The sequence below is a fragment of the Eupeodes corollae genome, chromosome 1 (assembly GCF_945859685.1).
Source record: "Eupeodes corollae chromosome 1, idEupCoro1.1, whole genome shotgun sequence".
NCBI lineage: Eukaryota > Metazoa > Arthropoda > Insecta > Diptera > Syrphidae > Eupeodes > Eupeodes corollae.
The window spans coordinates 131,572,293-131,588,897 of NC_079147.1; the positions used below are offsets into that span (position 1 = coordinate 131,572,293).

Consider the following 16,605-nt stretch of genomic DNA (forward strand, 5'->3'; position numbering starts at 1 on the left):
AGTGGCCGTTTACCAGAGAAACTTGGTATATAATTTGTGAATCTTCACTTTAAATTTTCTGCTAACCCTATTAATGATGCCTAATATATACGAAACAAATGTTTGATAAACAGATTCTGTAATAAACGAAACGAATGAGATCAATCAATTTTCAAAGACGAAAGAAATTGTGCGGAAACGATATTTGGCATTTTTTTCGTTTTTGTTTATTTGTTCGATTCTGCATCAAATTCAATAAAATGTGATTGCGTACTTCTAGGATGTAGACAGCTATTAAATAATATCTCGAAATATGGGATGTAAGGCACTATTCACATGAGCAAGACCAACGAAAATTCGTCGATTTTGACATTTCTTTCACATGAGAGTTTTTAATTCGTCGCGAATGAAGTTTGAAAAGGAGCCACAGCCAAACACAATTCACCACCGAAACCAAAACATTCGTTGCGAGTGTGGATAATGTGGAACGCGAATAAAGTTTGACATTTCGTATCAACTACAATTTTGTTCGCGATGAATAAATATGTTTTAATAAATTTACTGACATATGATATTGAAAAGTAAAAGTATGCATCATAAATCAAATAGAAACTATATTGCTATCGTTTTGTTAAGAGTTTGTGGGGAAATATGTCTTCAAACGTATATAAACTCACATTTTGTAATTCATTCGTCGGGCGTTGGTCGCGCTCATGTGAATACTACTTAAAATTGTATCGATATGTAAAACTTAAGCAAATCGATAGAAATAAGTAAGACATTAAGTGATTTAAGGTATAAAATGAAGAAAAACTAAGAAAAAAAGCACGTAGGTTATCTTTTAAGCATTTCAACTTTAATTTCGGTGAAATTTGCTTATTTGTCTTGTAAGGTAAGTGTTTCTATAAATTTACAATAATTTTATTTTATTTTCTGTAAAGGACTTCAAGCGAGCTTCAGGCAGCCTTACTCACCGAAAAAGATACAAAACAACCAGTTTAAGTCTTAGTTCGTTTTTGTGATCCAATACCATTGCGACCTTTAATAAAATATTACATTTTATTTTGTTAATGTTATGATGAGATTTTTATTATTGTTTTCTGATAAATGTATGTACATTTGTACCTGTACCTTGTAAATAAAAACTATGTAAATGAATCCGAAAAATCTCTAAAATCTTACTTTTCGAAAGTTCAAAGACTACTCATTTTACTCTTCTGTATCACTTAAACATGTAAAATATTCACGTATCATATTTCATATATCTGTTTTTATAAAAACCTTTGTTTTTAATAAAATGGTACAAATTAATCATTAAGAAGAAAAACGTCAAAGAAAATGCTGTCGTTTATTTTGTACGCATGTGCGAACGAAAACTTTCGTTTTTTAAGTTACATGAAGCAAATCTTTCGCACACGCAAAAACGTTCGTTCGTGTGTGCGATACAGAATGCCACTCAAGATTAGTTCTATTTTTATTATACAATATAAATGAAAGCTTCTACAACACTAAAGTGTTCCTTAAGGTAACCCTGAGCAATGGTATTGTTGGGCAGTTGTTGTGTTGGACGTCCGTTGACCGTTATATAAAAAGTAAACATTTTTTTATGAAATGTTTTCCCAGGAGCATAAACGAACAAAGAAACAAAAACGATATACGATATAGAGTGGTCGCATTCACAAAGCTAGTGGCTACGGAGTCAAGGGATTCGGATTGGCTAAATCTAACTATAAAATGAGTTGAAATTTTCTCTCCGACGTAGTGTAAAAATTTCGGCTAAATAGTTAGTGCAGTGGTGGATTTTACGTTTCAAAATCATCTGCTGGCAAGGGCACGAGAATTCAGAACACAAATATAAATCAATCATATTTTGTCTTCTATTTGGTTTTATTGTATTTTTAAAAGAAAAAAAAAACTATTTAAAGTTCTGAAAATACAAATGTTTCTTATTTTATATATTTGTATCTTTCATTAATATGACAGTTCCAGCTTTGTGAATGCGCCCAATGCACAAACATCATTTTTGAAACGCGAACGATCGCATTTGTTTTGTTTATTACAGAATTTGGTCCCAGATTTCTGTCAAAATTTTTAATTTTTTTTGTAGAGCATTGAACATGATTAAATTTTTTTTGTCATTGTATTACTAACTTTGCGTACGTTTGACGAGTTTGGTAGAGATGTCAAATTTCCAGGAAAATATTTATAATATCGTATCTGAACTTGACAAAGAGAATCGCAGCAAATTTGAAACTTCTGTGTGCATTTTTATTACCAGCAAACCTATACGAATATTACAATGTATTCTTAAGTTTTGAAAAGCAAGAAGCCAAATCCTTAGCTTAAATTTTAAATACAGTTGTTTGAGTGAACAAATTTGTGTATGGCCCAAAACTAATAAAATAAGTTAAAAACTTTTAGCATATAATAAAAACAAATAAGCTGTATTAACAAGGTATCATCTTTTATATTGATCCATATTTGTTCAATTTAACAAAATTTACGAGATAATGATTGTCAAGTATTGCAAAAAATTAATAGTAGGGGCTTCTATTATTGCTGTCGCTGTTGCTATTATATTCTGTTTCTTGCTTTAGTAAATTTTTCTTTCTCTCCGATTTGTGTGCATTTTTGTGCACGGCGGAAGTAAACTGGCAGAGGTAAGCCGGCGGTTCAAACTGGCAGAGGTAAACCGGCGGAGGTAAACAGTCACGTACCGTTAAATTACGTTCATCCTATTTTCTTAATTTTTGAACAGTCATGATTAAATTTCTAACAAATTCGTGAAAATTGATCGCCGCTTTCAACGTGTGTGGTAAATTGATCCAAGCGTAAGATGTGTGCGTGTGAGATTACGTTCAAGGGTGCGAGCATACCAAAATGACAGCTAGGTTTCAAGTCTTCACATGGAATGTCTTTGTGATACTATTTAATCTCTTATTTTATTGATTGTATTGTTTACAAAACGTAACTAGCCACAACAAAACAATCATAAAAGAAAAAATATTTCAAAGAACACCTACTTAAAAATGACAAAAACATCAACTGTGGCCGAAACTAATTCTCTTATTATTTTTTGCACTGGAACTATAGAATCAGCAATTTTTCCACTGGGACCAGAGGGAAGTCAAGTACTTTGCCGGTTTGAAATAGTTGCTGGTAGAAATTGGGAGTTTATTTCTGGAGTAAACAAAGGTATCTCCCAAGGCAGTATGCCCAAACATATCAGCGATAAAATAGTTTTTAACCTACCATTCGAGTGCGTCTATAGAAGTTGCAATCCTTTCGGGTGTAAGATAGTTTAAAATAAGTTTTAGGTGTTTTATTATTTGGTTTTGTGACATTATTTCAGGGCCACAAATTCTAATCTGCATTTACGCGAAGAATGTATGGTCAGTTGAGACTACACTCGGATACTGTTGGGTTCATCTTCCAATAATCGGATCAGGTGCTGTGAATACATCGCAGCCAATCCGGATTCCCAAAGACACAACAATTATGGGAGAACTCTCTACCTGGATAACGTCGAAAAATGCAGAACTGAAAAACCCTAAAGTACTGCTTGAAAGTTACAAGAATAAAGGTGTTGTATTTTTATTTTTTGCTGGCTTAACTTCTTAAATTTAGCTTTTGGTTATTTAGATTTCCTTTCTATGGAAAAGAGTGGAGAATTAAAGTTGTCACTACAAACACTTTGCCGAGAGAAAAATTAATTTAATTTCGAACCAAACGAAAAACTACTAATGCCTTCTAGTCATAAATCTATATATTTATAATAAGAAATAAGAATATTTTATACAAACAAAACTCTTTCATTCAAAGGCGTCGGACGTACGTGTTTTTCTTGTATTCTGTTTTGTTTTTTGAACATTATCCAGATATGTTGAAGTTTCGCCAGGAAGAAACAATCTGTCATAATAATAGTGATGAGTCCTCTTAATTTATCAAACTTTATCTCAATCCATAATTTATGTTTCATTTTACTTAACAATCACCGTCTATGAGCGAGAAAAATCTCGGTAAAGCTCATATGAGCTCAGAGACTGATGATTCTGCCACTGCATATGTTCCTGTTGCTCTTGCCGAGCAAATAATAAATTAGCAATCATCTTTAACCAAAGGAATGATGGACAGGAAGATTTTCGCAAAAAAGTCGTCGACATCTTGATAGATAGGTATAAAGGACACAAAACGAGAACACGTTGAGGTCTTGAGGTGCTTAAATAGCAAGTTGTAGACAAATCTTTCCAGCAAAAACAAACATTTCTAGTGAGAGTACAATGAGCTCAAAGAATACGAACTACATATGTTTAGAACTCAAAAAGATTTTAATTCTGTGGTACCTTTGAATACATGACTTATTTACAATTTTTACGTAGAGATTAATTATTATTATTTTGTTTTTTGCTATGGAGACCTTCAAGTTTTATAATTTTTTAAATTGTTATCTGATAAACATATTTTTTTGTAAATTTATTTCAGGAAACTTTGTATTATTTTTTTATGTTTTTTTGTTATTTACTTTTATAAATAAATAATTCAATTTATTTATTAAAACTGTATTGGTTTTTATATTTTAGAAAACACTTCATCAGAAATCGTTAAGTTTTTGGGCTATAGGTACCAACTTTTTCTTTTGCAACAAAAATCGATTATCTGTAATTGGGCCCTTATTAAAGGATTTGTCAATATGTATACCCACTGCTCATAAAACGCATTTCCCTAACTTTTATACTATCACAGCACCCAAGTCATTTAATAACTTACCTACATCTATCAGAAAATCCCAACATATTTAATTTAATCTTATTTTTGAAGAAAGTAAAAGACTGGCTTTTCAAAATTGAATTAAATTGTATTGATAATTATTGTTGAAATAACTATGATGTATGAAACTGAGTATCACCTTTAAATTATATGTATTTTTATTAATTTATATGAATATGTTTTAATTCTTTTTCTATTTTAATTTGAAATAAAAATAACTTATTTGATCAATTGGGGTAAACAATTTAGTATTATTGCAGCACCCCACATGAGTTCACATTTAAATTCGTTATGTATCATTCAAACTAGCTTCAAAGCTTCAAAACTGTTTTGAAATTGTTTTTGATTTTAAAAACCATTTTCGGTTTCGTAGGTCAATTCTCCACATGTTGATACACAAAATTTTCTTACCCCACCAAAAAGAGGGCTGCTGAAAAGAAATACATACATTTCTGTGGTACATGGCGAACACAGATACTTTTCGTGAAATTGCGAATTTATTTGGCATTTCAAGTTTCACCGCTTGGAGTATTGTGACACATCTATCGGTCATGAATATGTGAAGTGGCCAAACAGAGAAGAAATTGCTTCTAACAGACGTTTAAATTAAACCTTTTTCTTAAAACATTCGTTAATATAAGGAGTTTGTTAAAGCGTCTTGGTATTTAGATGCACTTATCATTGTGAACAAATTTATTGCAATTTCCTTACATTAAATTTGTCGTATGACACTTAGAATTGCATTTTCTGAAGCCATAGCCTTTATATTGACAAAGATTACAAGAGTGTTTGATAAAGATGTCACATACCTCTAAAATACAAACACAAAGATTCAAGTTTTTAATCCTAAAAGCTGGAAAACTGTTTGCTCTGGCCAGGCTGATTTGTCTAATGATGACGAATAGAAAGAAAAAACACTGCACTAATTATTGGATTGTTGAAATTAAATTCGAAATAGCTTTGGGACCTTAAGTCTATACAAAATTTGTATATTGTCGTTGATGTGCCAAGTTAGAATACCGGGACGAAACGTAAGGTTGGGTTAGGTTAAAGTGGCTGTCCATGATTGAATCGGACACACTTAGGCCAGTTTAACGGCAATTCTGTCGAATTGCAGTGTAGTGCGTGTGCTTTGGAATAAGTTCTAAATACCTAAGAATTACGGAGTGGCCAATGTTGTTATTAATTCACTGTGACGAAGCTTTGAAGTGAATAGCAGAGCTGGCAGCTATTTGTTTTGCTAAGGTTTAGTCGTGATTGGAGAGGCCATGGGTGCACCGTCACCCTCTGGTGGGAGAGAAGTCGACGTCCCAGGCCTACCAACCGCGAGTTCACCTTCGATTGTTGTTGGAGGCTCGCTATCTGCGATAGCCTCATCATTTTTGTATACTCGAATTTTTATGGATTCGAAACCATAATTTTTAGAGTCATTGGTCAGGGCTAGAGGAGCCAATGATTCTTTATTGAGTACCACAATGGCACTCCTATAAACCCCCTTCACTTCCTCTGGCTTGGAGATGGCTTGTAAGCCTTGATCATTTCGAGAATGTCCTCGATACCAGGAGGTTCAATTGAAATCCAAATGCGGGCTCTACGTCTCCAAATGCGGGCTATACGTCTTCTAATAATGTCTTCCTTAGCGACAACCTATAGTTTCGCACCTAGCCAAACTTCACCTAACCGGCTGACAGCAAGCTCGTACCAGTCACAAGACCTCTGATCGCCACAAACCATGAGTTTGTCATGACCCTAATGTCAACCCCTATCGCTTATGGAGAGAAGTGGTCCTGGAAGCTCTCTGAAAATGCTTAAAAACCCACCCGACAGATTTACCTTGACCAGCTGCCAACGATCAGCGGTTATTGTGCCATCATCTCCGGTCAATGACCGCAACCAAGACTTTGCCATTTCTAACGTCAGTGAAACTGGTTTGTCTTTTTATGGGATTGAGGGGAGTTCTGCTGTCGTGCACACGAGGCCGTTTTGGTGTCGGTATGGAGAGCGGTTTGCTGAGGTACCCTTCCAGCCTCAAAGGATTCACCAGAAGCCTTCAATATTCTCGCAGCTTGCCGCCTTCGCATTTGTATATACATGTTTTTTAAGAGTTTATTTTTCCCATTTCTGGAAAGGTAGGGCGATTCTTCACAACCCTTTCAATACTGGAATTAGGTATCGCTACCTTCCTACTCTCGTGCTGCCAACAGCAAAAGAGAGTCCATGAATTGACACTACTCTCTTCTCTGTGTTGGCCGTAGGAGATACGGCAACGGGCTTTGGCGCCAACCTGCCGCCCGGTCTTGACGAGATACCGGTCTCGTCATTTTGTTCTTTTTTGTTATTCGTTCTTGTTCCCACGAGTTGCGAAAAAAGAGACGTCCACCAGTTCAAAGATTTGTATTGTACAGATAAGGCTAGTTAATCCGGAGGTCGCCAGGTATCCGAATACTCAGCTTCTACAACCCGACAAGTTGCACGTTCCAAGTAGAAGGGACGGAACGTTAATAAATATTAACAATAATGTTTAATTCTATAGAAAATCGGAAAACTAACAGCAAAATTGTTTCCCATCCCGCCAGACTCGGTTTGCTTGACCAGGCCTTAAGTACTTTACCAAATAATGATTGTCTCAAATCATTCTTGTTTTGGTTTCGGACTTCGGTGTTGAATGTTGTTTGGCTGTGGCTCCTTTTCAAACTTCATTCGCGACGAATTAAAAACTCTCATGTGAAAGGAATGTCAAAATCGACGACTTTTCGTTCATTCGTTGGTCGTGCTCATGTGAATAGTGCCTTACGGCGGTAAAATATTTCATTCACAGATCATTCGAGCATATCGGCCGGTAGATCTTCAGTATATTCTTTTGTTAGAAAACGAGTAGCATATCATTAGGTGCTGCCTACTTTTGTACCTTGATCTTTGCTTATCATTAGGCGTTTCTGTTAATGACATTATAGCACGAAGCTATGCTAAAAAACAATTAATAATAGGATATGAACTTTTCAAACCCGATAGCGATGGCTATGTGAAACCAACAGAAGATTTTTGTAATTTAGTAGAGTAATTCTGAACTTATTGTTAGTGTTTATACTGATTTACAACACATCGCAGGAGATATGAGGTAATCTTTGTCAACAGACACTATCATGGACTCAGAGTACTTCATACCCAGTAGAGTTTCTTAACTAACTTGAGCTTTTCGGTGTACCCTCACATAAGCTGCAATACGAATTGTATCAGACAACTTGGACGAAACATTTGTAATGCTAATATTTTAAGCGGCGTCGTTGAAAAGCGTGATCAGATTTACCATCCTAATGCAAAAGGTTCCAAGTTTCCATTTAAGTTACTTAAGCTATGACAAATAATACGGCTGAAAAGTAAACACTAAAAGTAGCAGAATCGAACCTAGAAAAGAAGTGTTTTATCACATTAACAATAGTCAGTGTTACTTTTGTTTCCTCTTTGTTTCTTTTATTTGTGGAAAGCTTTGAGATAGGGGTAAACTCCTAATCAAGAAATACAAACTTTAGCCATCCTTGCTACACGAAATAATTGCTTTACTGCGTAGCAAAATAAATAAGGCATGGAAAACGAATCTCAAAACTCTGTCTCCAATCAACTTCTCTTCTTATGTTGAACTCTTAAACCAATTTAAGTCTCTTTATAGTTTTTTATATGCTTGTTATGTAACTAATATGGACACCTCTTTAAAAGAGAATCCTACAAAATTTTGGAATTTTGTAAACTCAAAGAAAAAATCAGATGGCTTTCCAGTGAACTTCACTTACAATTACCTTTCGTTAGATAAAACTGTTGATATATCTGTAACGCTTTCGCAACAAATTTCCGGGAGTCTTTTGTTAATAGCGCTGAAGAAGTTGATGAAGTATGTTTTCATAGTCTTCAGTCCTTTTCGCAAACTAGCTGTAGTCACGTACCTGTGCTACAGAGTACGGTCCTTAATCTTTTATCCGCGTTGAATGATGACTGCTCAGCCGGTCCCGATGGTATTCCCCCGATAGTACTAAAAAGTTAATGCTTTAGTTGAACTCCTTACGTTCTTATTCAAACTTTCTCTAAAAACAGGCAAATTTCCAAGCATATGGAAGAAGTCATTTCTAACAACAATTTTCAAGAAAGGTAACAAGTTGGATATATGCAACTACAGGCCCATTTTAAGGGGGTTGTATATCAATTGAAGTTTCAGCTTGTTTGCAAATAAAATGACAGCTAGTTATGGGATATTTAAATGGAGTGTCTTTGGTCGCATTCACAAAGCTAGTGGCTACGTAGTCAGGGGATTCTGATTGGTTAAATCTAACTACAAAAGAAGTTGAAATTTCCCCTCGGACGTAGTGTAAAAATGTCGGCTACAAAGTTAGTGCACACTGGTTTTGACGTCTCACAATCAGCTGCTCGGTAAGGACACAAGAATTCAAATTGAAATGAATCTTTCGGAATTTAAATACAAATATAAATCAATCATATTTTATCTTTTATTTGGTTTTATTGAATTTAAAAAGAAAAAAAAACTATTTAAAGTTCTGAGAATACAACTGTTTCTTATTTTATATATTTGTATTTGTCATTAATATGACAGTTCCGGATTGACTAGTTTTGTAGTGCAATTTTGCACTCACAAAGCTAGTTAAATTTTGACTACGTAGCCACTACCTTTGTGAATGCGCCCTTTGGCTTCAACCATAAATCAATCCTAAATAGCACCAGCGCTTTTCTAATCAATGTGGCATGTATTGGTTCTTCTTATCTCTTTGGCGCTTTCAGCGCACTCTACGTTGGCTCAGTATATCGTCATTTCCTTCGGTAAATTAGTGAACGAAGCTTTTTCGATTTCGTTCATTCTTTCATTGTTCGTTGGCCAGCGAAGGAGTGAAGTTGGATTTAATTTTATAGTGCAGTGATTACCCGTTTTGAGAATTAGAAAAAAAATATGGAGGCCAAAACTGAGGCAATGAATGGGAATCCGTTACCACAGCGTAATAAAGGAGGAAATCAGAAAAATCTAAAGCAGCAACAGCAGCCCCATCAACAACAGCAGCAAGCTCAGCAGCAGCCAGCAAAGCAGGAACAAGAAAAGGTGCAAATAATTGATGTAGATGCTCCCCCAGTCGAAAAGAAACCACGTTTTGGTAATAACCAACAAGGAGGAAACTTTCAAGGGGGAAATTTTAATAACCAAGGTGTAAATCAAAATGTTGGTGGAGGAGGCGGTGGCAATAATGGTGGAGGTGGTGGCGGTAATCAAGGAAATGCATCAAGAGGCGGTGGAAACTTCGGTGGAGGCCGCAGAAGCCGTGATCGTCGCCGTAACTTCGGAGGAAGAAATGAGGTGAGTACAAAATTATAGTGTTGAGGCGCATACAAAATGGTGGCCATTCTTTTTCGCTTGAAAAAAAAAATGGATACTATTTTGCCATGTTCCATATATTACCACTAAACATCATTTTGCAATATATATGCTTATTTTCTAATGAGCAACAGTGGAAAAGGAAGTTTTATAATAACACCTCCAATTATGTAGCAAAATCAAAATTTGTTTATCACTAATATACATATATAGTATTTTTGTTCTTGTTTTGTTGAAAATATTCCAACATTATATTGCCATCGTTAAAGATTCACCAACGCCATTTTTATCATGAAAATTTGTCGGCCATGTTGATTAAACCCTGGAATGAAGTGTGAAGATATAAATAGTCATATTGATTAAAGGTTTATAAATCTATATGTTTTTGCAAAAAAAGAAAAAGTCAGATGGAAAATCGTGAGCTTCCTATAGATTTTCAATATTCAATTAGAGGGACGACTTTCCATTATCTAAGTACTCATATTTTTTACATTTAGGTATTGATCTTTATAGAACAGGACCGAATAATCTTAAGGTTCGCGGTCTCACAAATTGAACTTCCTTTTCCCTTAGTACTTATTAATTCTATAGTCGTAGGCGTATATAGGGTTTTCCAATCTGTTTTCCTTTACAAAGAACCTCGAATTTGTATACGGGTTTTGTTATTTGATAAACAGACCTATATGTATCTTGTGGTCTTCAAAAGAGATTTAGCAGCTAACTCAAATCATATAGTGTGTCAAGTAGGGTAGCATACCCCTCCTCCGAACATGCTTAGCTACTTGTGCGCAGCATACTATCCAATTTAATGATTTAATGGTATGGATCTCTTAACAAATTAACATAGGTACAAGAGCAATGTTTTATACAGGTTTATCCAAATAAACGTCAATAAACCTAAATATTTTGTTTTTCATAATATGTATTTCTTTTTTTTTAAACGTTGACAATATGTGTGAAACACTACATCATTTAATGACTATGACTACCACGCGACGTAATTTTCGTTCATAACAGGAATAAAATCGGTTATCATATGACCATTAGGCGCCAGTTATAGCTATCATTTGTTTTTACCATTGAAAAAAAAATATTGAAATTTATTTCACAGTTATCATTAAAAATGTCTGTCATTAAGAAAAATTTTCTGATTGAAATCCACCGAAAAAGTTTTACTGACAGAAATCTGTCATTGGAATTGTATGAAATTGGAACATAAACCAGTGGATGAGTGGAACTATACGTTTTACTTTTGAACATAAAAGTATCATAATTTTTGGCTCAACTTTCCATTACCGCAGCACGAATTTCGTCTCTCGTTTTTTTTTATTTGATAGATAGCGTAACGGATACAGTTATTGGCACCCCTAAGGAATTTTGAGATCCAAACGCGTGTATATCTCGTTTTTATGGAATTTAAAATACGTCAAATATACCAAATTGTAACTTAGAAAATTCTGTTTTCAAAAATATGTTTTTATTTTTATTTTGTTTTTATAAAGATAGTAAAAATGGTAAATTAAAAAAAGCTTACCAAAAATTACAATTATTGGCACCCGACCACAATCGTTGGCATCTTAATTATTTACAATTATTGGCACACTTGAAATCAAAGAAATTTTTATTTTTGTTAGCTTTTTTTATTTACTGTAGCTAAATACTCTTTAATAAAAATAAAAAATATGTTTTTAATTTAATTAAATTTAACAAATAATAGAAAAAATAAACAAAAAAGAAAATTTTGTAGAAAGTACACATAAGATAATACAAGTTCAAATAATTTTCATTTAGTATATGTATTTTTGAAATAAAACTTAAAATCTATTTATTTTAATTTACAGAAAGAACAGACAAAAGCTGGAAAAATATCATGTTTAAGCATTTTTAAACATTTAATATGGTACTCCCTAATACATTTTGTGCATCTTATTCCACAATTTTCGGAGCCAATCGTGTTTGTCATAAAATTTGTACAACAAAAACACATCTGTCCACTACAAATTTTATTTTCTCCGATTTCTTCTGGATTCAAAAACAAGTTCCTTACATGACTTCTAACCTTTGGTATGGTTTGAGAAATAACATTTTCCTGGCTGACTTCGTTGTAGATTTCAAGCAATATCTGTTTTTCGGGAGAGTTTTTGAGTAAGATCTGTCTTTTGGGAGATTTTTCATTCGATATCTTTGTTTTTGGAGAGGTTATTGTTTGTAAAAAAGCTTTTGGAGGAAGCATTTTTGCAATTTTATTTTTTTTCGGATTCCTTTGAATTTTTTTAGTTTTAACTTTATTAATCTTTTCAAGTTCCTTAGCTTTTTTCAGTTCAAGTCTTTGAACTTTTTTTTCTTCTTTTTGTTTTTCAAGTTGTTGCTTTTCTTCTTTTTTCTTTTTTTCTTCTTCGATCCATGTAACATTAGTGATAACGAAGCTTTTATTTTGTTTTTGGGGTTTCATACCTTTACGTAGTGGTGTTTCAGGCCAGTCTAATAAATCGCTCACATTTAGGACAGGGACATTATCGTTTGATATTATTTGTGTATCTGTATCGTTCGTATTTAAATTTTCGATTTCGTCTCCAACAAACAAAAAATCGTTGATCGCATTTATGTCTATTTCATCGATTATGTCCGAGTCAAAGGGATCAGTTTGTGTAGCACTGTTAACAAATGTTTTTCTCTCTCCAACTCGCTTAAATTCATTGGTCTTGAAAAAATTGTAGAGCTCATGCATCTGTGCTAATTCATCGGTGTTTTCGCTATCCAAACTAAAACTTTCGAGCTGATCTATTTTCTGTCGTCCAATTATATTGCAAAAACTTTCAAATGCATCGTTTTGGTTCAAGGCGTATTGAAGGTTTTTGGAATAGCTGTATTTGGATCTGCCTAAACATTTAGAGAAATGAATGGCGTTCTTGTCCCAAGGATACAGTCCGCAAGCCTTAAAACCATTAACAATGGTAGCTGGAGAAACACTTTTGTCAACAACTTCTTTTAAAAGAGGAGCAAACTTCTCCTTCGTGAGATTTTCTCCGGGATTCTTCCGCCTCCAATCTGCTACTCCATTGTTCCAGGCGTTTTTCAGGGGTTTGAAAGCTGCAACATCTGCAGGTTGCAAAATGCGTGTAGAGTTGGGATAAAGAGCTATCAGGATAATGCCAAGTTTGACACATAGCTGGCTTACTTGGAGTGTAAGATGTGTGCTATGTCCATCAACAAAGAGTATTATTGGTAGTTTTATTTTTTCTTGAGTCAAAAAGGGGTAAAACACCTTTGAAATATATTCGTAGAATGTTTGTTTTGTCATCCAGCCATTTTCACTTATTCCGCAGCCCCAGGTATCAGGAATGGTTTTACGTATATCGTCCTTTAATCTCTTATAAGGATATATGATCATTGGAGGGCACATTGATCCCATTGCGTTGAATGAAAACATTACAGTTAAATTCAATTTGGCTTGGCCTCTATCAACTTCATAAATGTTTCTTGATCCTTTTGCAGCTAGAACGGATTTAGATTTAGGACACAGTAAAAAATTTGTTTCGTCCCCATTAAATACTCGGCTAGGATCTTTAAGGATTGAGAAAAAGTGGTTTTTGATCAAATAGTCCTGTATGGAGTCAAAGCAGCCAAAAATATCTGTTACCGCCACATTTGCGCTTTTTTTTTTTTATAATAAGCGCACACTCAAGGGGATATATTACCCTTATTATGTAGACACAGTGTGAGTACTAGGAAAGGGAGAGAGGGGTTGAAAGGAGATGTCGGTGTACATTGGTTTTGAATTCCTGAATATTGCAATAGCTGGGAAAGACAGAGTGTGGTAAGGCATTCCACATTCGCATAGTACGGCTAAAGAACGAATCTCTATACTTGACAGTACGACCGAAGATGGGCTCGAGGGTATATTGATGAGCATTCCTAGAAGCGCGAGTATTACGGTTGAACTGTTTAAGGGGAGGAATGCAGCTGGCTATTTCTCTAGAGCATAAACCATTAAAATAACGGTAAAACAGGGTGAGACAAGAAACATTTCGACGATGTTCAAGTGACGTAAATGATGTTATGATGGTAATATCACCAATCAATCTAAATGCTCTACGTTCAATACTATCCAAGAGGCTTAAGTAAGTTGCAGGAGCACCAGCCCAGATATGGGAGTTATACTCAAGCTTTGGACGTATATAAGACTTGTAAATAACAGCCAGATCAGAGGGGGAGAAAAACTTCTTGCATCGCCTTAGAAAACCCAAACATCTTGCGGCATTTTTGGCGACATCGCGTATGTGATCGTTCCACAAAAGGTGGTTGGTGATACACATACCAAGAATATCCAGATGTTCAGTTTCCTCGATGCAAGTGCCATTTATGGATAATGGCAGCGGGGGTATATTTCGCTTTAACGATACAAGACAGCATTGCGTTTTCGAAGCATTAAATTCCACGCGGTTTCTTATTCCCCATTGTACAATGCTGTTTAGGTCGGAATTTAATGAGCTTATCATATTTTGTCGTTGCAGTTCCACATCCGAAGAAGAGGGGTGTGAATCTGAAAACGAATATGAAAAGCTAAGAGTACTATCGTCAGCGAAACAATGTATTGGATTAGATGTTGCAGACAGGAGATCATTAATAAAAATGAGAAAGAGTGTTGGAGATAGAACAGAGCCCTGGGGCACACCAGCATTTATTTTGTGGTTTTCAGACTTGAATCCATCCAATACAACTTGTATTGAACGATTCGAAAGGTAATTACTAATCCAATGAAGGAGGGATTCATGCAAACCGAAAGCACGCATTTTCGATAAGAGAGCCTGATGCCAAACCCTATCAAATGCTTTTGAAATATCAAGTGCAATAATCTTACTTTCTCCAAAGCTATGTAAAGATTTGTTCCACTGTTCGGTGAGATGAACCATGAGATCACCAGTGGACCTATTGCTACGAAAGCCATACTGTCGGTCATTAAGAAGCTTCCGTTCTTCAAGATATTTCTTGAGCTGATAATTAATCAGCGTTTCCATGACCTTGGAAAGAAGGGACGTAAGTGCAATCGGTCGATAATTAGACGGTGAGGAAGATTCGCCTTTTTTGGGAATAGGCTGGACAAATGCGGTTTTCCATCCGCTCGGAACGAGACCTGAGGAGTAGGACAGATGAAAAAGCTTACGCAGTGGTTTTGCCAGCGATGAAGAACACCTCTTCAGAACAATAGCGGGGATACCATCCGGACCAGCAGATTTGTGTATGTTAAGATCTTTTAGGACCCTCGCTACGGTACGAGTGCGAAAAAAGATTTGCCCCATAGAATCATTAACTCGCTCAAGTACAGGCGGAGTCATAACACTCACTGGCAGAGTTGAATTAGCGGCGAACTGCCTAGCAAACGCTTGCTGACGAAACTGGATCAACTGCTCTGAAAGTCAAAGTGGTATGACGCTTCAAAAAGGATCTAAACCATCCTTTTCCTGGTATTGCCTCACTACCAAATGGATGCTCTCTATTACTTTGCCTTAAAAATTCTTGGACAGCATAAATAACATCTTCTTTTCTTTTTGGGAACCCTTTCTCTTGTGAAACTTTAAGCCATTCAACAATAGTCGCTTCTTCTTCGTCAGTTAAGACCGTTGCGGGCCCAGGACGTGTTTTTATAAATTTTGAACTCAATCGGAATTGTAGAGTAGATCGTGGTATCTTGTATTTCTTAGAAGCTGCTTTTTTAGTCATTTGTCCATTTTTTATGGCCAATAGAGCAGCTTGAACATCCTTTTCCTTGTAATTTTTATTTGTTCTTGGCATTTTTCAAACCTTAAAAAGTAACGTTTGTATGATATAGTTATTGGCAGTCTTAAAAGTATATTTATTGACAGTGCCAATAGTTGTAGTTCCATAGAACCAATTATTGGCACCCGGGTGCTGATAATTGGACCCCCAACTTATTTGGAACCAACTATTGGCACCTTTTTTATTATAAGTTTAGCAATAATTTATACAAAAAGTGATTAAAAATGTAAAATTTATTTAGGTCTGATATGAAAAAACCCTACTTTAAAATAAAATAGACATATATTAATAGATAAATAAGTCTTCCAAATTGTTTGTCTTAACAGGAACACAAAAAATTTTGCAATAATTTTACTTTTTTAACACGTTTTCACAACTTCACTGACACACACTGAATGAAGAGTTAATTCGTTAAAACAAAAACGCACAATTGTGGGGAATAATTTTCAGTCTACGAAAAAAAATACGTTGGCTTGCTAGGATGATAATTTTTATAAAAAATCGTTGATGAATGAACGGGTGCCAATAGCTGGTTCAATATAAGGGGGTGCCAATAATTGTATCCGTTACGCTATGTGCAAATAAATAATAACTATAGCAATTTTAGAGCGAGGAAACATTTACATATTTCTATTTTTAATTAATTTTCAAAGTTCACCTTTTTACATACAAAACACACAATTTAATTCAATTATATTTATTGAGACTTTTTT

At 34.8% G+C, this 16,605-nt stretch overlaps 3 protein-coding genes across 5 annotated transcripts in view; 2 read left to right on the top strand and 1 right to left on the bottom strand.

The window, feature by feature from the left end:
- LOC129940178 (uncharacterized) overlaps positions 1 to 16,605 on the bottom strand; it is a 66,509-nt gene that overhangs the window by 13,503 nt on the left and 36,401 nt on the right. The gene's annotated exons all lie outside the window — the stretch shown is intronic.
- Positions 2,935 to 4,192, top strand: LOC129940180 (B9 domain-containing protein 1). Its single transcript, XM_056048447.1, has 3 exons — positions 2,935 to 3,270; positions 3,332 to 3,562; positions 3,622 to 4,192. The coding sequence occupies exons 1-3, from the start codon at positions 3,009 to 3,011 to the stop codon at positions 3,690 to 3,692; spliced, it is 564 nt and encodes a 187-aa protein (XP_055904422.1). The 5' UTR covers positions 2,935 to 3,008; the 3' UTR covers positions 3,693 to 4,192.
- Positions 9,602 to 16,605, top strand: part of LOC129940177 (protein no-on-transient A-like) — a 36,269-nt gene continuing 29,265 nt past the window's right edge. For both annotated transcript variants that reach the window (XR_008780615.1, XM_056048438.1), the window contains exon 1: positions 9,602 to 10,096. Coding sequence is in view for 1 of the 2 variants with exons in the window: in XM_056048438.1 (XP_055904413.1) it covers positions 9,698 to 10,096 (399 nt within the window). In the remaining variant the exon portion in view is untranslated. The remainder of the gene's footprint in view (positions 10,097 to 16,605) is intronic.

What these genes read in the sequence shown, in the direction of transcription:
- LOC129940180 (XM_056048447.1), top strand. Translation starts at nt 3,009, where the DNA reads ATGACAAAAACATCAACTGTGGCCGAAACTAATTCTCTTATTATTTTT. An exon ending in AAGTTGCAATCCTTTCGGGT is followed by an intron (nt 3,271 to 3,331) that starts GTAAGATAGTTT and finishes ACATTATTTCAG; the next exon opens with GGCCACAAATTCTAATCTGC. An exon ending in TGAAAGTTACAAGAATAAAG is followed by an intron (nt 3,563 to 3,621) that starts GTGTTGTATTTT and finishes TTGGTTATTTAG; the next exon opens with ATTTCCTTTCTATGGAAAAG.